General features: G+C 47.0%; 1 protein-coding gene across 1 annotated transcript in view; it reads right to left on the bottom strand.

Moving 5' to 3' along the window:
* MDGA1 (MAM domain containing glycosylphosphatidylinositol anchor 1) overlaps positions 1-16042 on the bottom strand; it is a 141071-nt gene extending 125029 nt beyond the window's left edge. The window contains exon 1 of the mRNA XM_062573615.1: positions 15916-16042. Within this exon, the coding sequence (XP_062429599.1) occupies positions 15916-16042 (127 nt within the window). The remainder of the gene's footprint in view (positions 1-15915) is intronic.
* Positions 16043-26369: the final 10327 nt, after the last annotated feature.

Below are 26369 nucleotides of genomic sequence, written 5' to 3'. Positions count from 1 at the left end.
GCAAAATACGTGTGTGTGTGTGTGTGTGTGTGTCTCCGTACCCATGCATGCACAGGATTTTACTCCTTGCAGTATGTGATCAATGGGTTCATTCCTCTTTTCACCATCTCTGATACCATGGTTTTTTTAACCTTTACATTATGCTCATAGAGGAATACTCAGTATAACCATTACCAGAGATTACGCAGCATGTAAAGGAAGACATACGGACCTACCTCCAGCTTCTCCACTTGTCTTTGCTGCAGGCCAAGCCAGTAGCATGCTAATTACAGTAATGTTAATCTCAGAACTTTAAAGAGGAGGAGGATAGGTCATAAAGCAATCATTTCTCAAACACCACATAGCAAGAACCATCTCATTGGAAGAAACAAAGAAAAACATTCTCTTCAGAAGGCAGATACCGGAGCAAATTCAGTGAAGGTCCAGCAAGGTGGTCGGCACTCTCATGCTTATTACTCATGAGTTACTTGAAAATAGCAAAACAGTGATTCAGCAGCAGTGTGTGTTATGAACACACACGAGTAATATAAGGGGATGCTCACTCTTTCTGCCATGGGAATTTTGGTGTCTGGAGACTGTGCTGTCCTGGAACAGGGAGAAGTTGAGTTTTGGCACCATTTAAGCATCTACAGTAGGCTGACAGGTAGTCTGGCCCAGCTGGTCCCAACAGTGGGAAAAGACAGCACTCCAGGAGATCTCCTAATCCCAGAACCACTCAGGAACTAACATCCCTATAGCCAGTGATTCTTCTTAGAGGGTGATGGGAAGATGAACAAATAATTTGGGAATAGTTCTCCCCAAGAAAGGAAGAATAAAAGAAGAAAGGCAGCAGAGAGATCAAGAATGCCTGTGATTCTGCCAGTTTCTCTGTTCCCTCTGTTTAGGGCAGTCCTATAGCTAATGAGCATGTACTGTAATGATATCCTTGGCGTGGGATCCAATGCTTCTAACTAAGAGACAACTTGTAAGTGTGGCTTTATCAGGACAGGTATTTACAGCATAAAACTGTCCAGGATATGCAAGAGGTTTAAGGACGTAACAGGGCAAATACCTAGCACATCCCATCTGCAGAGGAGCGGGACATTTTGCACCAGCCCTCCACTTTCCCAGCACAAGCACCAATCTACTTGCAGAACATTTCTTTCACTTACTCAGGCAAGAGTTAGGAGCAATGGCGTAGCATGTGAAGGCACCACAGTCACCCAAGCCTACAGTGCTTCCATGACCGTGGTGCTCACTGGCACCAGAGAAGCCAGCCAAACTTGTGAAATTGCTGAGAGGCAGATTCAAGAAGCACATTAAGGGTAAGAGCGCAGCAGGAGAATACAACTGAAAAAGGAAGAAAGAAACATCAGTTCCTCAACCTCTATTTTGAGGCAATTATGGATGTTGCAGACAATTCATTTGTGTGAAGCTACACATCTGTTTGGCTGAAACAAGGGGATGAGAATGGCAAGATGTTGCTAAATAGGAAAGCAGAGTGAGGGAACACTGGAAATATAAAAAGCTACTGAAGAGGGAAAAAACACAACAGCTGAAAGTAACTTTACTCTCTCAGTTCTGCTCTTAAAATGGAAGTGGATAGGACAATTTAGTCCAGCAGAGAAAACTCTACTGGAATCTAGAGTTTGCTCCACAAAGAGCCAGCCCCAATGTATCTGAGCCAGCACAGACTCGCCACAAACTCAGGAGATGGAGGAGGATAGAAAATTGTTGTGCAAGGCACTACTTGAGGGAGCATCCCATGGTGTCTAGGGAAGTTCCCCAACAGCTTTCATGTGCTACCAACCTGTAACTAACCCATTAGAAGTCAACCATTAAGAATAAAACCAGGAAGGTCAAGTTCAAAGTATTAATTGTCCCAAAGGGAGAGTATTTAAAAGGAAGGCTGATCAAGTCACCCACAAGAACACCGAGAGGTAGATTGATATACCAGTAAGGAAGGGGGACACAGACAGACAGCTCATCTGTGCCAAGCTTGTTAGACCATCATTCCTTCAGCAGGAGCTGAAGATATTCCACAGTTCTGCAAAGCTTCTCAAAAGCTTTGCAGAAGGGATTCAGGTAAATATCTCTCACCAGCACCATACCTGCTACTTAATCTTATTCCAGGATCAAAACAAGCTTCCATCTGCTGCTTGTCTTTGGTGCTATCCATCCTCAGTGTAAAGGCATCACTGGCACAACACCATCTGAGGCCACTTAGCTTCCCTTTCTGCTGCTTCTGTACCAGGAATTGTTGTTGCATTTGGGTACTCATATGCCAGGAAGTAAGAGAAAGAAGCTTTCTCCAGTTGCAGACCTCTTATAGGGCTCTGTTTGCATATTCATTTTATGTCCAAAATCATACAGTTACACTTTCATTGCAAAGCCCTCTCTGTTGCAGTGCCAACATATTTATTTCAGCTTTAAAATAAGCTGAAAAAGTATCCCTTTAATGCAGCCTTTATTAATCAAACAAATATTATTTTGAATAGAGGGAATACAGCAAGGATTCAAAAAGTGAAACACCAGGAAGCAGGGAAAGAGAGAATGCAATGGAGAAGACAGTAGGGATGAGAGAACGACGACTCCTCACCACCGAGCACTTATCTCCAAAGCTGAGTGAGATCATGGACATTTGCTCTTTTATATCCCTTGCTTCCAGCTTTTAAACCCACCAGAAAAGTTGGGAAACAAACTTAGGTGACATAGGCAAAAAGAAAAGATTTCTAAGTGTAATGTAATAAAGCAGTGGAAAGCAAGATTTCCTGTTATTTCAATACAGCGATCCTGCAAGTGGAGCCAGGAAATGTAACTCGTACCTGTTACCTCCAGTTCACCATAATAGGAAGTTATGGGAGTGACAGACCTTCAGTCTCTGGAAAAGGATACACAAGCAGTATCACATACCAGAAAAAACAGTTAAAGACTTTGAAGGTAGCAAAGATTGCTTTTTCCATTATTCCAACTTAGCCAAAGAAAACAAGCTTGCCTTATTGAGAGTTGAGCTGAAGTCCAATTATAATTCCAATTATCTCATTCTGGAATAACCACAAGCATAATCCTACTCCTCTGCAGTAGCAGGGTGTGAAACTGGAGTGTCCAGAGACCCTTCAAGTTCAGAGAAACAAGGAATCCTCCCACAGAAACTATCACCCCAGGGGGCAGATCCAGAACCCTAACTAAACGGCTTGGCCTCTGGAGGCATTTTACACAGCAAGCCTGAAGTCCCGAGACATTGCAGTCTATTCAAAGTATCCTATTTCTTTAGGAAGTGGGTTCACACACAAGATTTTTTCTTGCATTTTGATCACACACACGTTCTCCAACAGCAGCTCACCAAAGGAGCTGCCTGAGAGTGGCAACAGCTCAGCAACTGCAGCAACCAGCAGTCCATGACATGCAGTTCACAAATGTGTTGAAGTAAAAACTGCCAGAACAAAACCAAACAAAAGAGGTTTTTTTTAAAATATATTTAAAAAAAAAGACTTTTCCCTTCCTTTACCCATTCTTCTAAATGATAGTGCCAGAAATACTTAGGTTTGACTTCTGCCATGGAGTAGAGTGCACTGATCTGGACTTAAAAAAAGAAAACATACTAAGTCTTCTGAGTTTTGCATGTAGCATGATAGGTCATAGAGCTGAGAAGTACAATTTTGTAATATACTACAGGACTTCAACTTCTGAAACATTGCTAATCCTTAAGAGTAGCCTTCGTTCTACCTAGTTAAAAATGGTTGTTTAAAACAGAGGACTTTCTAAAAGGTCTTGAGTCAAAATTTAATGGTGATTTGAAAAAAAAAAAAAAGTCAGATGTCACTGAAAATCTGTAAATCACTAAGACAGGGCACTACACAGAAACTGAGGTTACCTGTCTGTGCACTCCTGTCGTATCCAGACAGAAATCCCTCACTGAAGTCACCAGCTTTATGTTCAAAGCATCTGTCTGAGACGGACAAATGGCACCACCTTCCACTCACAAAAGCAAAAAGCCAGGAAAAAATGAGACCTGACTTTTTTGTGGTTTGTTTTAAGGCTTTTTTTACATACTTGGCTTCCACTGAAGTCTTTCCAAAAAGAGAGAAAAGAAAATAATAAAAAAAAAATAAATAAAGGAAAAATGACAGAGACAGTCTCCGAGCTGTTACGTGACACGTTTCAGGCCAGCATTTTTACTACAACAACGACTCATCTGGATTTAACTTCCTCGCCTTAAAATCAAAATGCTACCTACATGAACAGCACGACAGAGTCAAAAACTATAGTCAGGAGAGTGATATCCGCTAGTTCCTGTAACTCCCCACCCCATCCCCCCGCTCCAAATTCGGTTTTCCCAGAGGATCTGCGGAAACGCAAGCATCCCTCATCGCTCCTGGCCAGACAGCAACAGAGGCTGGAGCCAGAGCCTGGCCAGCAGCATTGCATGTGACAAACCACATGCAAGAAATAAGACCTTGTATCAACAGAAACCCAATCAGCCAAATGTGCCTTGAAAACTAATTACGCTGACTTTAACTGGATCAGAAAAAAAGAAAATAATTAAAAAAGAAAGGAAAATCGGAAGAGTTAGTACAACAAGTAAGTCCCTTAATTACAAGCTACCATCCATCCTACGCCAATCTGAGATCTGGGCTCCAGCCTCAGGGTTAGCCGCAGCTGCTTCCCAACAGACAACTGCAATTCCTCCGCACAGAGCATTTCAGGTCCTTAAAAAAAAGTGTGTGTAAATGTCTATGCGAAAGCAGCATTGTACACTCCTGGTCCCTGCAACCAGAGGGCTAAGACTAGCCTCCTTTCACGTGATCCTGGAGTTACAGCTATCGCCATTCAGGACTTCTGCAATCTTATTTAGGCAAAACTTGTGCCTGTCAGGCTTGGCTGTTTTCACTTGCTCTTCCAATCCCTCATTTTCAACAGCCACAATGTCGTGGGTATTATCATGAGGCCAATGAAAGAGAAATATTCTCACTCCAAGAATTTACACACCATCAACAGCATCAATTTCTTTTCTTTCTCTCTTTTTTTTTAATCTAGCAATAGCCTGACACATTTCTTTCGTTTCCCTACTTCACCAAGTGTGTCATAGCTCCTAGTACTTTTTAGCATCTTCCCCCATTTCCTTCTTCTACAAAGCTTTTATTTTGGTATAACAAGCCAAGTGGTTTTCATCTCTATTCTCACCTCTTTTTCTGGATTTGCTTTGAGACAATCAAATGCAATTCTTAAACTAAAATCTGTTTTATGAATAATTAGCTCTGCTGGAGATTTCCTGCATGCTATTCTGTAATGCAGACCTATGCAATGAAATAAAAGTTTGCAATATTATGTTGCAGGGTGCTCTCCTCGTTTCTCCTTACTGCTCTTTTAAGTGTCTGTACAAAATGCCCTGATGATACCTCTGAAGCTGAGTGATAAACAGCAGATCTAGTGTTTTTTACTGAATGTCTCTTATCTGAAGAGATAGCTGTAAGCAAGCTATATTCGGAAAACATACTTTGAAATGTCTCCATAATAATCTGAGAAACAGAACTGCTTGTCAAATAGCGCACACTCTACTGCTGGCCACTTGGAATAACCATCAGCCATAAGTAGACACATATGCTCCTTCTGATCCACAAGAAGCAGCATGTTATCTTTGCCAAGGCTTTTGCAAATGCCACAGAGCAGTTTCTAGTTTCGATAACTACCGCTGACTTTGGCCAATTTCTCCTTTTACATCATGTTTCAAGCCTGATTACCAAACACGAACATGTAACAAACTGCTCCATTCAATTTGTTGTAGTGATATTCATGCATTTCACCCTGCATCCCACCATGGAAGATTTATGGTAGTAGTCACGCACATCATAGTAAGCAATCATTTTCTATTATCAATTTCATTTTTCTATGGGAATATGGATGAAAATTCTCATTCACCGTATCTTTGACCAACCAAAAAGCAAACTGTTGTTATGCCATTTTAACGAAAGCAGGAGCTTAGTTTCTACGGATAACGTCTTCAGACATAGCTACATGGTTCAGGAGCTTGACGACTCCGTTTTGAAAAAACAATTTAGAAACTTAATCACAGTTAAATGCAAGGTTTGTCTATGCAGGGAGTTATTCAAGAATAGCTTTTCCATTAAAAATTCAAAATTAAAGGTGATTTCACTTTCAGGACCTGTTGTCAAAAGGCTTATTTCACAACAGCAAGCTGCATTTAGCCAACCTGGATTCCCACGTTACAAGTTACTCTAGCTCAGCAGATGCTGCAGAGCAAGAACAACTCTGGCATTTGTCTTAAACTGGGTTAGCAGTTGTCAGATTGTGCCAGCCAAGCTGCTGCAGCCCACAAGCTTCAAACTGTACCCCACAATAAGGCAGCTAGCTGGGTTTAGAGGACCGCTACCCATTTGCACAGCCAGCAGTTGAGTATATATGTTTGCACTGCAATCCAAAAGCAAGACTGAACCTGGTGTGGATGTCCCCAGCTTAGTTATCTACTAGCTTCTAGGTGACCTTGGAAGCATGAGGCTCACAAAAAGCTGCAAAATCCGCTCCACTTGTTGCCTAAATAGTTGGATCATAGCTGAGCTCCATGTTGTTACAGCTGTACTGCGATCAGTAACCAAAACAACTAATCTAAAGCTAGCTCAAGAGAGTACCCACGAGTTACTTTCCTAATTTCAGACATAGTGTTTATGCACATTAAGTCCATTTGTTTCCAAGACTATTCCCCCTACTCACACTGTCTCGTAGCATTGGAAAGATCCTATATTCTTATGCAATTTCCAAGCATCTCTCTTTCCTAGAAGGGTAGGAGGAGCAATAAGGCACAACTTTTGCACTATGCCTTAAAATGGGGATCTTTGCAAGTGAAGCTAACACCAATGCCCACTTCTGGTTCCCTGTTTCCATCAGAGATAAGGCCATATTATTCAGAAATTATTTGATCGTTGATTGAGATAATCTTCTTCTCAAACACATACATACGAATTTTAATTGTTCTAAAAGAAAAACCTCTCTTAAAAACATCATGGACACTAATTCCTTTCAGCCTTTGTTAGCATTTGTGAAATAAACATTACAGTTTTCTTCCTATCTTTGCACTTGTAAGAAAAATAAGAATATGGGCTTAGCACATACTTAAAATAACAAGTGTTTGAACATTCAGACTTTCCTTTTACTTCCTCAAAAACTGTTCTTTGCACCGGCATCCAGTCCCATTTTAAAGCCACAGCTCCAGCCACATTACCATAACCTTCTCCTCTGTCCCAGATTTTTACTGGGGAGAGTGTCTGTGATACAGTCCCCTGCCTTTTTTCCACCCCAAATCTCTGCTCATTCATAACAAATGGAGATTTTGTTTTCCTTCCCTTGGGAGTCATTTAATTCTTTTCATGCATGAACACAGCTTTTTGTAGTAAAAGGTACTGTTCCCTTGACGCTTTGATCCAGAGCAAAATAATTTAAATCATTGCTGAAAGAGTCAACGGATTTCAGAACTAACCCTGAGCAAAGCCCTCAGAGCAATTTTTCAAGCCACCTGCAGACTCAGGTAGAAAAGACATCTACTCACATCTGAAAGATTTCTCCCCACCACCACCCCAAGTGCTGCACAGTAAAGCTCAGCTTCTGGAACACCTCCAAAAACCACTCTAAAATAAATCCTCATCTGTGAGCAAAAGGGAACTAAATTTGTAGTGAGTGGGAAAAAAAAGTTTTGTATTTTGAATTAAAAGTTTGATTCTGAGATATCTGGATATAAACATGTTCTCAATGCCTTATTCCTCCTTCTCAAGGATGTATTTACTTTGTGCCTGTCAACCACAGGGATCATAGTTAATACCAGCTGCACTTTTCCAGAGAGAAAAGGATGCTTCAGACTTTGCTGATGTTCAGTCTCCGTTCTGCCAAGGATAAATCACTAAAACTTTGTCTTATTTCCCCACATGCAGACTGAAACAACTGTAGACAACAGGCACATTGTAAAAGTGAAAGTTCATAGAGCACCCGAATTTTACAGTGATGTGAAAGCACTCAAATATTACAGTGACGAGAAACACAAACTCCCAAGAAACCCTGTCTGTGCACTCTGAGAGGATTTTCAGCATCTAACATCTGCTGTGGAACCAGTGAAGTTTTCTTAACACCCTAAAAGCATTCACTTGACTGGCAGAGGAGTTGAGTTTCCCATCCCCAGTTCTCTCCAGCTTAAGTCACCTTAGTTTTATCACTCTCAGTTCTTCACATCCCCACTGTTTGGAGGGATGCTCACAGACAGAATAACACATTCGTTGAACGTAGCAGGAGACAATCATCCTTCACCCTGCAATTCTACGAATGCCTTTTCCCACAGTGCAAGGCACAGAACAAGCACCACTGGGAGAAATGGCATTTGTAAACAAAAGGCATTTTGCCATGTTTCTCAAACATCCTTCTAAATAACATTTTTGTTTTTTCCTTTTATCATGAAGACACAAGAGATGTGCAAGATTCCAATCCACATTTATCTTAAAACAATTTATGCTAATCAGTGAAGAACAAACAGCAAGTAGCAATGGCAAACAGCTACGCCTGTATTAAATGTCTGCCTGCAGACGTCCAAAATCTTTTTTCACATCTCAACTTTAACTTTCAATGTTATGTCAGTTCATCTTTGTGCAACATTTGCTAGTTTTTCTTCAGAAATGGCAGGTCCTGCAGCACCCTTGTCCATTGCTACCCTCACCCTGCCATCGTTCCTGCTTACGCCCACCCCGCACAAGTGTGTGCGCACCACTTGTCCTACACTATGGCTCACAGCATGGAGAAACCACAAGCTGCGCTGATTTTTAGTTAGTTCTCTCTTGTGCAGGGTAAAGCACAAGAGCAGCAGCAGCAGCCAACACCACCTCCATAAGTGATTTGCAGCACGAGTGGACAGAGCACCAGGAAAGCAAGAGACCAGACAGTTCTACAGAGGCTGCTCAAAAGCCTTGCTGCTCGGCTTGCTACGCGCTCCCTAGAAGCCTGCCAGCCAGCCCGAAGCCGTGAGACGCTCACAAATCAGCAGTGGCAACTCCAAATCACTGCGCCAGCACCACGGCAGTCCCCGGCAGACTGTCCTTCCTTATTGGCAATCACTGAAATGTGTAATTATGTCTACTCTGCCTTTCATTACTAGCGCAATACGAAGAACATGCACAGTGCTTCACAGAAGAGTGCAAAGATGAGGTTCTCCTCGGAGGAATTTAAATATTACTAGAACGTAAAGCTCTCTGTAGACTTTGGGAATCTAGTCAGGCAAATATATGTTGGAATAACTAGACTGCACAGCCAAAAAAAAAAAAAAAAAAAAAAAAAGAAGCAGCAGCAGAAAATTCAAAAAATAAGTTTTTATATTCTGCACTCTCTAGTTCCCTGTTCAACTTCAGATACCTCCCTTCACCAACCAAGGCCTGCGGTATTTAGGTGTTGCAACACAAGGTGGTAGTGGCCAGAAGCTGACTGGGATACCGTGGGGCCAATGCACAGGTACGAAAAGAGTTCCCTGAAGGCAGCCGTGCACTCAGAAGATGACAGGGCGCTGAGGCAGAGCCCCTGGGCCACGTTTTCCCGAGGGCCAAAGCACCAGCATTGATCAAATATCTCACTGCTGAGGCACCCTCAGCTCTGCTGCCTCATGGAGTCAAGGAGATGTGTCCCAGCACCAATGCTTTCACCCTGTCCCGGTTAACCTGTTGGCAGAAGCCCTTCTCCAGCTCAACTTTTGTTGGGCCAAGATATCTGGAGCCAGGAAAGGGAAATCCCAGCAGCATCTATCACTTTTTTTTCTAGCTCTTTAATGCAGCGCTTTTGATTGTCAGCTTCATGGGATATCACACATTTAATTTCTTCTTTTAAACACTAAGCAAATGCTGGGCTATAAAAATAAACCTTTGTCCCCCCCCCCCCCCCACACACACACAAGGGACAGATAAAAGCTTTGTTCTTTTCAAAGCAAGTGCTTTGGATCCTAACAGACCAGCGATCTCGCCAGATAAGCCCCAGCATTGAGACACGAAACACGCACATCCTCAACCTCGCAGCACGTTGCTCTTCAGTGGATCCTAGAGGCCCTGCCCAATTCGCCCTCCGCTGCACCCTGTTGGTGCCATACCCTCCCTCCCTCCTCCTCCAGCCCTCTGGGGCACATCAGGGTGTTTTGTCTGCCAAGTATAGCCTAATGCCCCTCGGTGTATTACCATGTGAAGGCACCTGCTGCATTTCTGAGAGCAGAACAACCTTTTCTGCTGTCTTTTGTGTGGAAGGAGCCCAGCGCAAGCCATACCCTCAGCTTCTCCACAGCTAGACACAGCACCCTCTAGCAACACAACACTGCAACCCCTGCACACAAAAAATGCCAACACCTCATCTACCCCGATGAGCACTTCCCCAGCTAAACTGCCTCTCCAGAGCTACACAAGCAGACTCGTCCTCTGAAGACTTACCTTATGCTGGCTAAAGAAACCATTTGCAGCCGGGGTTCAAAACATTTCCACAAATGCAGCAAGAAATATCCCCGCAAGCAGTCTTCCTCAGACAGAGACGTGTTTATCCCTGTTGCTTTTGCCAGCATGCTGCCACTGGCCAGAACGCCTTTCTTCCTCAGCCCCGCTCCTTCCTCGCTGTAACAAGCCATAGCAGTGCAAGCAATACACATAGGCACAGACCATGCTTAACAACCCCAGAGAGTGCGGCATCTGTGGAGGGAGCGATAAGACAACGGAAACTTCACTATATGAGAAAGCAGAGTAGTAGTAACTCAAGAAGGGGGGAGAACACTGGGGTTTGTGGTATATAGAAAGTTTTATAAAATTGAGTTCCCAGACTGGAGGTCACTTTGTCTTGTTACTTAAAGAAGTCCCAACAGCTCATCATTCCTTATTGCCACTGCTTAACTGCTGTCTCACTAGTGAGCCTACAGGGCCACTTTCTGCTGCACCTTCTGCTTCTTGGGAGCCACTTATGGTGTTTCCCTCTCCTACCTTTTCAAACCATCTGATGATACATATCTTTTCTTTTTCCAAAGGGAAAAAAAAATCCAATGCAAATCTGACACGGTGATAATTTCATAAGCTTTGCTGCTTATGTCAAATTATTCAACATCTGTCTTCATGTTCCCACAAAAATTAGCATAAGATAGTGGTTTCTGATGACACCTATAGTGAAATATTTTGATTTCTACCAGTAAGTTGCAAACAACCTGTCAGGAGGATAATGTCAGTTTTCTAGTACTGCATATTAAAGTCAGCTGACAGCTTATCTGCTGCATAAAGCCGGTGAGCTAAAATAGTGGTTCTGGTGACACAGAAGGGCGGACCTGACACACACTACTGTAGGAAGCAAGCAAGGCATGCCAGACCACCAAACTGGACAGACTTAATGCCCTGACATTAAAGGGCTGCTAAAGTATGCAAGCCTTCGGTCAACTCAGTCCTTAGATGAGACTATTTCTATAGCCCTCAAGTTATGACACTCTGCTCGTTCTCGTAACAGAAGGCTGATACCCTAATGAGCCACAGATTTAAGAGCTGGACAACACAAAGGAAGCACGAAGGGAAAGATGCACATAGGTGTGTGTGTGCGTGCGCATATTCAAATATATATATAAAATGTATATATATCCTTGAGGACCACTATGCTCACACATCCCAGTTTCCAGACTTAATCAGCCAAGAAGCAGCTCACAGGAGCCGTCTCCGCTGCTACTTCAGTCAACGATCTGCTCACCGTTTCAAAGGGCACAGGATCAGGTGCACAGAGTGCTGGGATAACAGTAACAAAGCTGAAGAGCTCCCTGTCCATGCTCCCGACCCAGCTGGCAAAACAGCTATTTGGAAGCAGGGGAGAGGGACTGATGCAGGTCACCAAGATCAAGGTTGAGCTGTGTGTCTGCGCACCCAGAATCTGACAGTGAAAAACGCACACACAGGTCGCAAGAGGGCACGAGGCATCCTGCTTGGATGATGCTGCACTGAAAACTCTAGGGAAAAGCTTTTACTTTACAGGTAAAAGGAGTGGGAAACAAATCATGTCATGCGCATATGAAATGAAAAAGTGTTAGTGGTTATGGCGTAAATCCAGAATATGTTTTACCATGACATTCCTCAATACAGATGCAAGAAAACATTCTCCCAGTAGGTTTTTTGGCAGCCTGCAGTGGTATGTCACAGCTGATTCAGCGTGTGGGTTTCTCTTTAAAGAAGAGGCTCCACTGGGTCAGTTATTCCCAACCTCAGAGGCCAGAGCAGAGCTATTCAGTATTGCAAATGCTTCACCCCCACCAGTTTTCAGTGCCTGAAGTCATGTGGTCCATGCAACCCTCCCCCCATCACACCGCCAGGCAGCTCTCCCTGCTGCTCAGCCTAAGCCTTCCTTATCTTCACCTTGCCGTAGCCCCTCGCTCCACCTGCGATGACCATTCCTGGAAGGCTTCTCGGTCGCAGTTTCCGCAGGTGAGCTATGGGCAGCAGGGAACACAATATCTTGCTCCCTTTTATTCAGCCTGAAAGGCTGCTGCTGACCAGCTGCACAGTGCCAGCTGCAAGACACCCAGAAATGTTTATTAATGCTTATTAAATGCTACAGCACGGAGCAAGCAAAGCAGCAGCCCCGTGCATGCTCTGAACCAGAGCTACTGAAGTCCACAAGGCTGACAGGGAAGCAAGGGCCATACTCTTCCCTTCAGAAACCCTTCGCTATTCTCCACCTCCAGTCTAAATTATTGTCTTTAAGCACTGATAACTTCAAGGAAGTCTCCTTTCCCCTTATCTTATCTTCTGCTCTCCCCCATCACCTGATTTCTGGCTCCAGCTATCTAGTTAGGAATTACATTTCTTTAAAATATATTACCACTTGCTCCTCATCTTCACCCGGGGCAGCAAGGTACTGGGATTTGAAAAGGCTGTTTGGGAAATGGGGTACACAAAGCGGTAATGAAAGTTGCCTTTTGGCAGTGTGCTGAACTGCCTTCCGTTTCAGGCCAGCCTTGCCTTATTTCAGCAAACAAGGTTGAACTGACAGGATCAGCTAATGAGAAGAGGGTTTCAGACAGTCTTCAATCACTACAACAAATGCCAATTTGTATAACAAGCCTCTTCAGGTAACAAGCTAAAAGCACCTTGACTCCTAATTAAATTACACCTCCATTGAAAATGCTTCTTTCTCAGCAATGCCCTTACACGCATTTTATTTATACCATTCATCTCAATAAACCTCTCTAACAACTCTGCTCCCTAGACAGAGGTCTTTTGTGTGTATCCATGTGGGTGTATTATTTAAAGGGTACATCACATGGATACTTTATCTAGTTTAATCTGATTTAATCTCAGCAGATTTACTAGAGTAAAATATATTTATAGACTCAAATAGATGCCACTCCCCACTTTCATCATGATAAATAAATATTCCAAAGCAGAAATATGCACCTGAAACATGACATGAATTCCTAAATTTCTACATTAAGTGCCACATGAGACAAATATTTAGAACGGAGAACACTCCAAGCATGTTTAGCTTGAAGCCATGGCTAGAGAGTAACATCTGGGACAATTGAAAATGAATGGGCAGTGGAACTGGTGTCTAATCCTGCTTTAGTTATCCTTGCAAATAAAACAGTATAATTCCAGCTCTGCATGAGCCATCAATAACAGCAATTTCATCTCCAACCAGTGCTGGTTTGCACAATGCAAGAAATCAGTAAAGGGTAGTGGACTGAAGGCAGAATTGGGAAACACAATATGAAAGCTATTAATCACTGTAAAAGTTTGTGGTGTGCCGATTCCACAATACACTGCTCTGGGCTGCACTCAGACAGCTGTGTATTAAAACTCCTGATGGTCTCAACAGATAGTTTGAAGATGTACGGGAAGGGAGAGGTGGGAAGAGACAGGACTTCTCCTTTGTTTCCGTAGTTGAAGTAAGAGAATAGCAGCAGTTGTACCATTCTGACTTAAAAGGACGCCTTCATCTTAGTGCACATCTATCATGCTTTCTTTTGTATACAGCTTCTCCAATTTCTCTCCGAGAGAAAAGCACAAAATAAAACATCAGCAAATTATTCTGTAGATCTAATTTAGCAGCAACTCTATCAAATAAGAGTTCACCGAAGTGGATGAAAAATACAACAAGCAACCTCCTACAGCAGATTTAAGCAAAAACAGTTTTTAAACCTGTCCCTCAGCTATGCTTCTGAGGAAGGAGGCTTTTCCACCATGAGTGACAGTTACATGGCAGCAAGCGCATTCAAACAAAAGCAGAAAAGTTTCACTATAAGTGGATTACCTGTTATAATGGATTAAATAACCTGACCTCACTAAGTTTATGTACCACAAACTCATGCTACTCTCTGACCTTAGGAGTTTCCTGCAGTTTTCCTCCGGACATTCAAACAGAGAGAAAATATTGGGAGGAAGGAAAAAAAAAAAAGAGGGGGGGGGGAGTAAAAAATACCATTTAAATTGGTTACTTTACAAAACAGACGTAAAGTCAATTTAACATCCGAGCCCTCAAAGAGAAAGGAGGAACTGCTTCCATCAAAGAAATACATCATGAAAAAGTGACCTACAAAGACTTGCCCACAGCCAGCAAGACTGAGCTGAGCTTTGCCAGAGCTCACACAAGAGACTGGCTGCATGCTGTTAAAGAGGAGGAGGAGGGGGCTGGATTCTCTCACTGGGGTCTCAGTTCAGAGCTCAGAGAGCTTGTCTTGTTAGAGGCGGCGGCATGCCTTCCAGAAGGACTTTATAACAACGCACAACTGAGCTGCAAGCCAAGATAAAGCAGGCCTGTTATGAGAGGCAAGTCCTGTGAGTTGCTTTCATCCCCCCTCCCCCCCCCCCCCCCCCCCCCCCCGTGTATTGGAAATGCAGATCTTGTAAAGCAAGAATTAAGAGAGGGCTGGGAGAGAGAAAGGGGATCTGCACAGCTGACCGAAGTAAATCCTGGCTGCTCTCCCTCAGCCCAGGGGTGCGCTCGGCAGGGCTATGGGGTGCCTGCCCCTGGGTGTGCCCCCTCCCTCCCCTCCTGCCCTGGGAAGCTGAAGGGCTGCAGATTTCTGCCCGCGGGACCCCGACCTCGCAGGGAACACCCGAGTTTGCCATTTGCCTAGCTGCCTGCAAACGCGGGGGATAAACACCATCACAGACCTAATAATAATAATAGGAAAAGGAAATCAAGGAGCTCGACATCAGCTCTGCCACAGAAAGCTTCCCCTCGCCCGCCTCAAGACGCAAAACAGCAGCAGCGAAGTTCTCTGGGTGCAAAAGCAGCACCCACCCCCCCGGGAGGGAAGGGCGCCCGGCCGGGCTAACGCGGCTGCCCCGGCGGCGGGAGCGCGGGGAGCCACCGCCGCCGCCGCGCCCGGGGCGCTCCGCCGCGCCGCCTCCGCGGGCAGAGCCCCCCGCCCCCGGCAGCGGGGGAACCCCCGGCGCCCCCGCCCGCAGCCGCGGCGTGGGGGAAGCGGCGGCGGCGGCAGCCGTCCTCCCTCTGCCGCTTCCCGTGCATCCAGCGAGGCAGCAAACCCGCAAAGGGGGTGTGCGGGGCGGGGGGGGAGGAGGGGGCAGCCTCCGTGCTCCTCCTGCCCCGGAGAAACTGCAGCTCCGAGGCGTGCCTGGGCCGGGCCGGGCCAGGCCTGCCAGGTGCCTCCCGGTCCAGGCACGGCACGGCCCGCCCGGCGCCAGCGCCTTCTGCGCGCCTTCTCCGGCGACTCGCCAGTGTGAGGCGGCCAGGGGTTACGGCGAGGCACTCGCGAAGCAGCTACGGGCTCTGGAAGCCCCATTGCCGCTCCGATCTCTGCGCGCAGGCTGCAGCGAGCTTCGCCAGCGTCGTTCACTTTCTCCTGCAGCTGCTTTTTAACTTGGATCCCGCCACCCCCGCCTGCACCCTCGCCTCCCCGCCCTCCCAAGCAGGGACCGCGGCAACGCCTCTTACCGTAAACCCCTTGCCCTCTGCTGTACCCCGGGACCAGAGAAAGGAATAAAAACCAAATCATCTCCATCTTCAAGGTAGAGTCTTCATCGCCGGCAAAGAAAAGCAGCCAAAACAGTCCAGGCAGCATCCGGCGGGGGAGCGAGGAGCAGGCGAAAGCCTCCCGAAATGCCGCCCCATGCGCCCCGCTCCGCGCCGGGCACCGAAGCCCCCGCAGGCACCTCGGGCAGAGGAAGAGGAAGAGACTCCTCCACACCGGAGCCTTCCTCAGGAGCAAATTTAAAAAACAAGCAAAACAAAAATAAGAGGAAAAAAAAAACAAAGGAGAAAGCGAGGGGAGGCGGCAGGGAGGGCTGGGGAGCGAAGCGCCGCTTCGCCCCCGCAGCTCCTTCAGGGGTGTCCAGGGAAATGAGCAGCCTCGGAGGCGCACGGGGCACCGCCAGCGAGGGCGAGCCCGGCCCCGCCGGAGCCGGCACCGGGCGGCCGCGGCCCCGCCGCCCCGGAGCTCCTCTTGGCTCAGCGGGAGGCGGCGAGCGCTGCCCCCAGTCCCGGGCTGCCCCGAGTGCTAGAGCCAACTTGGGGGAGTCCTCGCCCTGCCACCTCCCACCCAGCTGTGGCTGCAGCCCTGGGAGCGGACGGGGGGGAGGAGAAGGAGGAGGAGGAGAAAAGGGGGAGGGCGAGGGGGGAGGCAGGAGCCACCCGCTGGAAGGCGGAGGGAGGAATAGGTGATTCTCTCTCCTCTTTTCCAGAGCTTCTGGGGAGGGGATTGTTGTAATTAATCACATCCAGGGAGGATTTCTTTCTTCCCTTAAAGCAGCTTCCGAGAGCTCCCCGAGCCGCGCTGCATCGCCCCAGCCAGCACGAAGGGAGAAACGCGCGAGGAGCAGACACGCCGCGCACCCTCGCTCCGCCTGCGGCTCCGCTCAGCCCGGCTCTGCTCGCCTCCTCCCCAGCCTGCCAGGTCCTTCTCCCGTCAAAACTTTCCCTGATGTTGTGGGCTCGGCTCTGATGGACGCTGCGCCTCCGCTGTTTGCCTGCTCCGTCCCCTCCACGGATGATTTACAGTCGCGGAGAGGTCTCTGCCGCTCTCCCTCGACGGCCGCCGGAGCTCCTGGTGGGAGCTAACAGGGGTGCGGCGGGAGGGGAGCCGACCGGGAAGGTTAAGAAGCCAGAGAAAATTGGGTTATTCCAGCCACACGTCGGTTGGAAACTGCTTGGCGGGTCCCTGTCCCGTTGCTTTTCCCCAAAGTATGAAAAATCTCCTGCAAAAGTTGCCGGCTCCGCGCCGCGGCGTGCGGGGGCCGCGCCGCCCGCGGGCTCGCTCGCGCCTCCCCGCCTGCCGGGCGCGCCGTGTCTTCCACCACCTCCTCCTCCTCCTCCTCGGCTTTCTAGGTTTTTCCCCTCCCCTTTTCACCATTTCATTCCCCTCTGGTTTTATTTATTAAAAAAAATAATAAAAAAATAAAAAGCGAGAGAGCGCGCGAGCCAATTAAAGCAGCCGCGCTCGGCAGAGCCCTGCCCAGCTCTCCCAGCGCCCCTCACCCCCGGCCCAGCTAGAGACACCGCCGCGGGGCTGGAGAGCAAAGGGGGCTGCTTCGGGCGGAGAAATCGGCCATCAGCCCGGGCTCCCTCCGTCCTCAGGACCCTCCTGGCAAGGTCGGCTTCGCCTTGGGGCACCTGAGCTGCGAAGCCCGGTGGTGGCGGGGGCGGAGGAGGAGCTGGGTTTGGGAGCGCAGGCTGCCGCGGGGGGTCCCCCTGTGCCAGTGGCGACTGGTGCGGGCTGAGTTTAGTACTAAAAGGCTAAACCCTCCGAGCGTCCTTCTACGCGTAGGGCCGGGGGGCTGCGAGCCGCGGGCAGCGGGCAGGAGACGCTGCGAGCCCGCCCCGGGGTACCGCAGCAGCGCCCCTCCCCCCGCTCCGACCCCCCTTCTAGGGGGAAACGCGGCCGGGGGCGGGGTGGGAAAGTCCCCCGGGGGGCAGCCTGGATCCCCACATACACACATACCCCCTCCCCGGCCTGCTCAGGACGGGGCTGGCGCTGCCGAGGCTCGAGGCGACGGGGATGGGCGTTAAGGCTCCCGACGACACCAGGGTCCCATCCGCCCTGCCCTGGCGTCTCGCCCATGCCTGGCCACGCGTGGGCTTCTCGACCCCGCGCGGGACGCACCGGGCCGGCGGCCGCTCCGAGCCGGCGGGGCCGCGGCCGTCCCCATCACCACCACCCCCCTCCTCGAGGGGAAAAGGACGGAGGGAGCTGCCCTGGCAGATGCCGACTCAGCGTGAGAGCACCTCACCCCTGCCTAAAAATGTGGGGGTTTTTTTGTTTTCTTTTGTTTTTAAGAGAGGCTTAAAAAAAGAAAGGGAGGGGAGAGATGTTGTCCAGACTGGCTGGCTGCTAAGTCGCGCCGTAAAGAATAAACACTTAATAGATAGAGGCGCTAATTACCAGGCGGTTATTGCTAGGGCAAACCGCGTTCAGCGGGGCCGGGGAGCGGCTGCGCACCCGAGAGCGAGCAGCGCCGCGACGGGCTCCCCCCGCCGCCAGCCGCCCCGCCAGCCCCGGCAGAGGCGGGCAGGTTTCCCACCGGGCCTTATCGCCACTGTCGTCAGGATGCCACGAGAATAAAACTGGCTTGTTCGGTTTTTTTCTTTCTCTTCCTTGCTTGTACAACTGACTTAAGAGAACGCTTGCCAAAAAACTCCGGTTTTCAGGCTCTAAGGTGTCCTTTCCACAGATAATGGCGTGGAGCAAGGAGCTTACGAAACCTGATGTGAGCAAGCTTTTTTTTTGCTTTTGTTTTTTTTTTCTTCAATAAGCCCTGCTCTGAGAGAGATTTAATCCTTCCCCCAGTGGGTGGTGGTGACACTAATAAAGGACATACAGGTAGAAAGAAAGCGGCAGCCCCTTTGCCAGAATATGGGAAGAAGCAGGCAGCAACAATAATGAGGCAAAGTAAAATTGCCCTCATCTGCACAAAGCAAGCTGAAAGCAACACAAAGAATCAAGGCAAAGAGATGTTTGCAGATTCAGGAAACTTCATAACAATAAGAAACGTGGAGAAATGACTTGGTTTTTTTCTACTCATAATTTTGAGATAAGAATATTTATGTGGGTACTTTGTAGCTTTTCTGGTTTCGTTTTGTTTTCTTCTCTTCACAGGGATGCTCACTTGATTGTGAAATAATGCCTCAGAGTTTGCATGACTAAGAGATACAAATCTGTGTAATGAGTTTAAAAAAAAAAAAAAAAAAAAAAAAAAAAAAAAAAAAAAGCCCGTCCTGAAAACGTGTGCTTCATATTCCTTTTCTCTTTTCCTTTTTCTTTTTTTTATTAACGTTCAGTGCAAATGTTCATGTTTTACTGGAACAAATGTTCATGGAAATTGAATTTCAAAATAAACTGCCAACGTATGTGAAACAACCCAGCTTTCTCTTGGCAAGTGAAAGTATTTGTGCCAAAAGTACCTCTGAACTCATCTCATTAGGGAAGAATACCAAATATAAGGTGAGACTGGTTGTGAGCCCATTCATTCCCTTTGAATTAAGGGGAAAGTTAATTGGATAATAAATAATGAGAAGGAGCTGTCATCTGTCTGAATATTCTGTGAGCTGGAAAAAAAAACCTGCCAAAACCCATGTACATGGCTTCCTTTTCTACATAAGGTAATTATTAATTATTTGTTCAGACCTAATGAATCGTAGCATTCAGGACTATAGTGTTTCTGGTGGGCAGCAGTAAGCCACCACCCCCAGGAGCACTTGCTATGCGATTTACTTCTCATAAGGAAACTACTAGTGATTCTCCTTGTTACAAAGTAAAGATAAGGGATGTGTTTCCTCCCTCCAGGCTGTTTCTGCAGAACACATTTGTCCCATCCTTCAGGCTGGGAATAAGTGTCTCCAGTTTCTTCTCAAGTCCCCACTTGTTAAATGAGTCCTGTCTCTTTGAAATATTTATACATACTACATCACCTATATTTCACAGTTACATTAAGAGGCAGATAGTCTCCAGCACAGATGTGGTGTTCAAAGAGAAGAAATCATATACAGCACAATGTCATCGGGCAGGAGGTGACTAAGAACTGTTTGAGTTCAAAGTCCAGTTACAACAACATTAATTCTCTCTGTGTTGAGGTTTTTGTGCTATAATCTGGTACAGTCTGTCATTTATTTCTTTTTCTGGGATGATGCAGCTATCTCTTTGCCCTGGTGATTTCCTGAGCTTGTGGCCTGGTGTTTCCGTCACCTCTTTCCTGCCCATTTTCTCATCAGCACCGTATCCAGCAATGTCTCCAGGATCCCTGAGGTTTGGTCTCTTCCTCCCCTCCTTCTCTTCCTCCCTAAACACACAGGTGGAAGTAAGTACAGCTCAGCTGGAAGCTTTGCCACAGTGTTTCCCTTGCCATAGCTCACCAAAAGGGAGAAGAAATAAAAAGTAGCGAGGAAGAAGTGCAAGAGAGCACCTTGAAGGCAATGGGCAAAACCGTAGCAACTCCAAACACTGTGAGCTGGGGAGGGGAAAGCCTCAGGACTTTATAGCACCACAGCAGAGATATTATCAGGGAGGGGGGAAACCAAGGGAATAGTAACTGCAGCAAGGGTCTGCAGCAAGGAGCTGAGAAGGCAGCGTCAATGCTGGGGTGCCACTGTGTCGGGTTGAGCACAGCCGCGCAGCACCGGCCTCGGCCAGGTCTGCCCCAAGGCAGCAAGACCAGACGGCAGCCAAGGGACACCAGCCAAAGAGGAGGACCAGGAAATGCAAGGAAAATCCAGATGTGCACGAGGCACAAGGGAGTCCCGTAAGAGCACCAAAAACAAACTAGGAGAACAGCACCAAGCACTCAGAAAAGCAAACAGTGCTGGAAGATAGAAAAGCATGGGCTAAGCCACAATGACAGGATCCACTCAAATTTCCACTGTCTGTTTTCTTTTTGTTTAATTGGTCTTTGCAGGAAAGCTGAAAAAAAAATACTGGCTTGTCATTCTGAGGTGCAGGAATCAGCATCTCTTCTGGGAACAAAAAAGTTTTTTTCCTTTGGCTTAGTGTGGTGCTTTCCACTCCCCTTAACTCAAGGCCTAGCTCTGATCCTGGCCCAGATCCTCCTGTGTATCTCCTGTTCCCAGGGAGGGGTATAAATCCCAGGAGCTCTGCTTTGTTGTCCTCATCCCCTCTCCAGGGAATACACCTTGGCTGTGTTTGCTTCCTTCCTGGACACATTCTGCAGCACTCATAGTGCCTCCGAGGCTCTTGTGCGGTCTCTGCTTTTTTGATTAGCTCCCCTCATCATAGAAAGTGTTTGGTACTGAAAAGAGCCATGGAGAGGGAAGCCACCTCTATTCCTCACCCAAAGCATTCAGCCTGGAGGAGCTCTACCACCCTCCTTCCCTGCACATCTGTGGCACAGGTAGACCTAGGGCCGTGCTGGGATTTCTGATGGTTGGTTGATATTCCACTAGTTTTCTGCTTTTCCTGCCTTCACCTAATTATACTTTGAGAAACTTCTGCTTCCTAGCTAAGACTTCTGTGAAACCTGCTGCAATCCTTTGCATCTCTGATCTCGATATGTGGCCACTCTTCTTTCCTCACCCCAAGTGCTCTCTCTCACACACACACCATCCTACTTCTTGTGCACTAAAACCACAGCCTTTTAAGTCATTTTTTTTGTTATCAATCTTTAAGCCTTTTAGCCTATATATGTAGTTTGCCAGAGATCCTGCTGGTTTTTGCTCTCATACTTTAGGACAGAGCAGGGCTGGTGCAGGGGTGCAGATAGGTGTCTCAGCTTCACCAGGAGGGTATCTTTTTCCTGTTCCCCCCCTTTTTTGATCTTTTTCTCTCTCTGCCTTCTCCTCCTCCTTCTGTATTCATGCTTTCTTCCTCTTTCCCTCCCTCCCTTTCATGTGTGGAAAATGAGTTGAAGAAATGTCAGGCTGGTGCTAGTCAAAGGAACTTGTTCTCCCTTTCTTTCCTCTGCTTTCATCGCTCCAGCCCCCATCTCCCAGCATGCGTCTCCCAGGATGCAGTGGAGAGAGATGCTCTTTCGGAGAGAGCAGATACAAAGGTCTGGGGGCCTGTCTCTCCCTGGTTCATGCTCTCTGCTACTGTCAGTGGAAGGTGTATTAATTGCTGATCTTCCCAGTGCCAGGCAGAAGATCTGAAATGTGTGAGCCTGCCCGGGAAAGGAGGCTGTGGTACTGCAGAGGGTAAAGGAGCTACTCCTAAAACAGATGCCTTCAGCCAAGGGGGTAGTGTTTGAACAAGTTATCAGCATTCCCAGGAGACTGTAAAACCTGAATTTACAGTGGCATTTTTTAAAACAACTCATAGTGAGGGGCTGTGTAAAATCTGTAAAATCTGCACAGGAAAGCTCTCAGATGAGGCCTTGCCAGACCAGGCGTTGGCAGAGGCAGCCCTTGCCCGCCGACAGCACGTTATGTCTGCCACAGCCTGACACAAGAAGGAGGTGTCCTGCAGAGTCGCTTTTCTGGGAGCGCTCAGGTAAGGCTGCAGTCATGTGCCAAAATCACATGTCCTGAGACCACCAAGCGGTGAGGAAGTACATCAGTGACTGCTCAGTGACCACACTCTATTTTGGGAGATCCTTGCAAGGGAAGTTGATCTGTCCTCAATGTAAGGGCTTAAAATTACTCGTGAGAAGCTCCTTCATTCCTGTTTGTCCCCAGATAGAGAGGTCCTCACTTGAGGAAGGAGAATATCTGTGTCTTGGTTGTAAAAAGGAAGCTGCAAAGAAAATACTTTTGTTCCCAGAATCTCCCTGCACTACAGTTCCTGGACCACAAGGAGCTGGGAGAGTTGCTTACAAAAAGATTCAACTGTATTCCAGACTCACTGTGGAAAAAACATACAATTCAATGCCTGAAGCACATTTCTGGGGAACCACACAGGGTTCATGAACGGAGCAGATCTCCGCTTGCCTCTCACGGTAACATGGGAACAAACAGTTTGAAATCCAAAGCTGGCAGGTCTCACGCACATATTCTTTCCCCTCCTGTCCAGTGGCAGACTACAAGTACATTTTTAACACATCACCTTTTCAGATTCAAATATTTAAAACTATTCTTTGTGCAGATCCAGGAGATGAAAAAGAAGCATGGAAAGAGGAGAAAACATTTGAAACTCTGCCTGCTGAGAACTGTACCTTAACACAAACACCGCTACCTTCACGGGTTGCTGCTCCCTCCTCGTCTCCAGGATGGGTCTAAACTGCAATACCGTGTTTGCCTCTGTGCTTACATGTACTCAAATCCTTGAGGCACCATGACATCCCTGTCTTTCCTCTCTAACTCTCTGATAGACTACTCCATTTTAGAAAACCCATAGTGAAGGCTTTATTTCAATGTACCACTACTATTTATAACACAGTTCTTTGGCAAATCGTAGTTAAAAGGAACAGAAGTGCCATTTCTGTAAAACCAAGCAACATGAGATAGTGCATGCAAGAAATTAACGGAAAACCCTGTTGGGAGGAAATTACAGAATCACCAACCACATTTAACCACCAGTTTTTCATCTGAGCTGCTCTAATCAGCCTAAAGTAACTAGGGCTCGAACTACGCAAGGATACAGGTGCATGGTACTCTGCAGCGCTAAAGCACTGCTGGCAGAGGCAGATGTTACCCGCACAACTGCTCCCACCAAGGTCACCCATCTTCCCCTTCCCCTCACACTGTTGCCACCGAGCAAAGCAACACATAAATCTGCACTCACACAAGGGGTTTTTGCTGGCATAATTGTATCACCCCAACCAAAAGTGAGTATCATAGAGTCTGCTCTTGTGCGAGGAAGGAAATGAAGCGCAGAGACAAGGTGTGACTTACCCAAATTGAGACAGCAAGGGAGAAGCAGCAGTGGGGCTGGATCAGAGTGTTTTCTTCCATCACTTCTACGTGCAGCTGCAGACAGACAGCGTTGCCACTGGACTGTGTATTCCTATGTACAGTTACTTGCTTATTAACTGGATAGCTCATCATGCCAAGAAAGTTAGTGGAAATGCAGAGACATTTCTCCTCTTCCTGTCTCTCTGACCAGAGAAGAAATGACAGACTATACAACCTACTGGGAATTTCCACCTCCTCCAACCTTTATAGGCTGGCAGAGGTTGAAGTTTGATTGATTTCTCAGTTACATCCAGTCTCCAGAAGAAAGAGAAAAAGAGTTAATCATGCTAGCCTGATACGAAAGCCAGAAACTCTGATGACTGTGGATATTATCACCTTCAGAGGGAAGTGCTAGGCACATCTCCTGACAGGTGACCTTGCACTGAGCCCTGAAGATGGAGGAGCAACCAGTTAGTCTACCATACAGCATTTCTCAGTACTTCACAAATGAGTTAAACAGTGAGAGAAATATAACATAGAACATCAACTTGAGATGACTCCAGTGGCCCTGTATTTGGTTTTAAGATAGGGCTTGTTTTATTCATTATGTAGGAGGCACTTTCTTAAGCATGAACCTGTAATACCTCTGTTGCAGCCTCCCACTAGGGGCTCACCAGATGCCAGAGTATTTTCATGGTTTCCCCTATGTCTCAGCTGTTGCACACTCACCCTCTGGGTTTCCAAGGAAGTGTCTCTATGCTGCTTTGCAGATGGCTGCACTCCAGTGAAGGACGAAGCGGTTCTTGTTGCTGAACCAGCCTCTCCATCCAAACTTCCCTAGGAAAATCAGATAAGATTTCTGAGTAACTGCAGCAGACTTCAGTACTACTGGAGTCCAGCAGGAAATTTAACCAAAAGCAATATAATTTTTATATGGACCAAGTCATTCATAGATTATAGATTACAGAGATAAAAGGAAACACTGCTGGTCTGATGTTCTGTACATCACAGATCAGGGGCAACCCTAATTAATTCCTGTTCTAATCAGAGTGCATTTTTAAGAATAACATCCAGCCCTGGTTTCTAAAAAGCCAATACTAATCCATTCCTTTGTATTTCACACAGAGTAGTGCCATATTTCATTAGGATGCCCAAATCCATATTCTGGAGGAAAGATAAGTGCGTGAGATCAGAGTTAAGGTATAGTTCTCAAATTTGCAGGTAAATCGTAATATCTGACCTACTGGAAGGTTTTGTGACACAGGCATGGAGGAGAAAAGGCCTCTGCTTTTTCCCGTCTGACTTTTTCCCATAACTGGCATCAGGACCTTGGCTGGGCAGGATTGTGGTGGGGTTGGAGTCAGCACTGCTGCAGCATCACAGCTCAGTGACTGACAGCCCAGGGCTGGATTGAGAGGGGGACTGAAGGTGGCAGGGATAGAGAGGGGTGGGAGTGCCCCCAGGGCAGAGACTTCTCTGCTTCCACCTCTTTTTTTGCCAGTTCTACCCTTATTTTTCTCCATCCCACCTTTTGGCACCCCTTTGCTTCATGCCCTGCCAGACTTCCCTCATGTCTCTTGTCCTTGCAGGGCACAGGCAGGTTTAGAGGGGCAGCCAGAAAGGTGGGAAAGGTCAAGGCTGAAATGCAGCTGCCTCTGCTGGAGGAGGGAGTCCAGCTGGTCTGGGAGTACCTGTTCCAGGGGAATAACATGTATTTTGACCAACTCAGATGACAGGAGGATGAGTTCACCTCTGCTTTAAATGTCTGTATCTCATATTACATACTTCTCTTCACTTACTAAGCCTGGAAAATGGACCTCTGAGCCCCTGAAACCAGCAGACATTTTGATGGAAGATGCCTAAGAAAGAATATTTTACTGGAGCAAAGAGACGCTTGTCTGTTTGGAAAATGAGCACTGGCTGATCAAGAAATTACTGACAGAAAATTCCCCTATTAGTACTTTTTTTCCTTGTCTGTCTTGGTGGAGGATCACATTTCATTTTCAAAACAGAGTTATACACTTACCATCCCTGATTTGGTAAACTCTCTCTTGCAGAAGTGGTGTCCAACCTACCTGTTTTTAAGACCACAGAGGATAACATGTTTATGATGGAGTCAGAGAGGGTCAGAAAGAAGCAACAGATGCTGCCTACATGTTGAAATGGAGGCATTTTAAGTGATTTTAGATTCAAAATGTTCTTCCTCAAGTTACCTAATGCTTTCAGAAAACAACCTATTGCCAGTAAGAATAAATCTAAAATCTTGAAATCGTGAGGAACTTCATTGTTTTCCGCCTCCTTTATTTTTTTTTTTTTTTAATTAACAGGGATCAAAATCAACCTTTCAAAAAGCCTTTCCTTGTAGTCAAAATAGAAGGAGGTGAAGATACCTCGATAATCAGAGTTGGCTCAAGGCTTGTCAGCAGGGTAGGCAAAATTTAGTTTTGCAGCCCAAGGATTTTCTCTTCATCCTTGGGCAGGCAAAATTCAGTTGTGGGGCAGCAGCGGCATGGGTCCCTCCTGGGACGCGCTCCTCCCTCTGCTGCCCCTGCTACTGGGTAACTCGGGGGTAAAAAACGGGCCGTCACCTTGCGCCTGCCGCTGGAACAGCCACCCCC

The sequence above is a fragment of the Rhea pennata genome, chromosome 3 (assembly GCF_028389875.1).
Source record: "Rhea pennata isolate bPtePen1 chromosome 3, bPtePen1.pri, whole genome shotgun sequence".
NCBI classification, from domain to species: Eukaryota; Metazoa; Chordata; class Aves; order Rheiformes; family Rheidae; genus Rhea; species Rhea pennata.
Note: the sequence above shows the minus strand (reverse complement) of the source record. Positions and strands in the feature narration are given on the sequence as shown.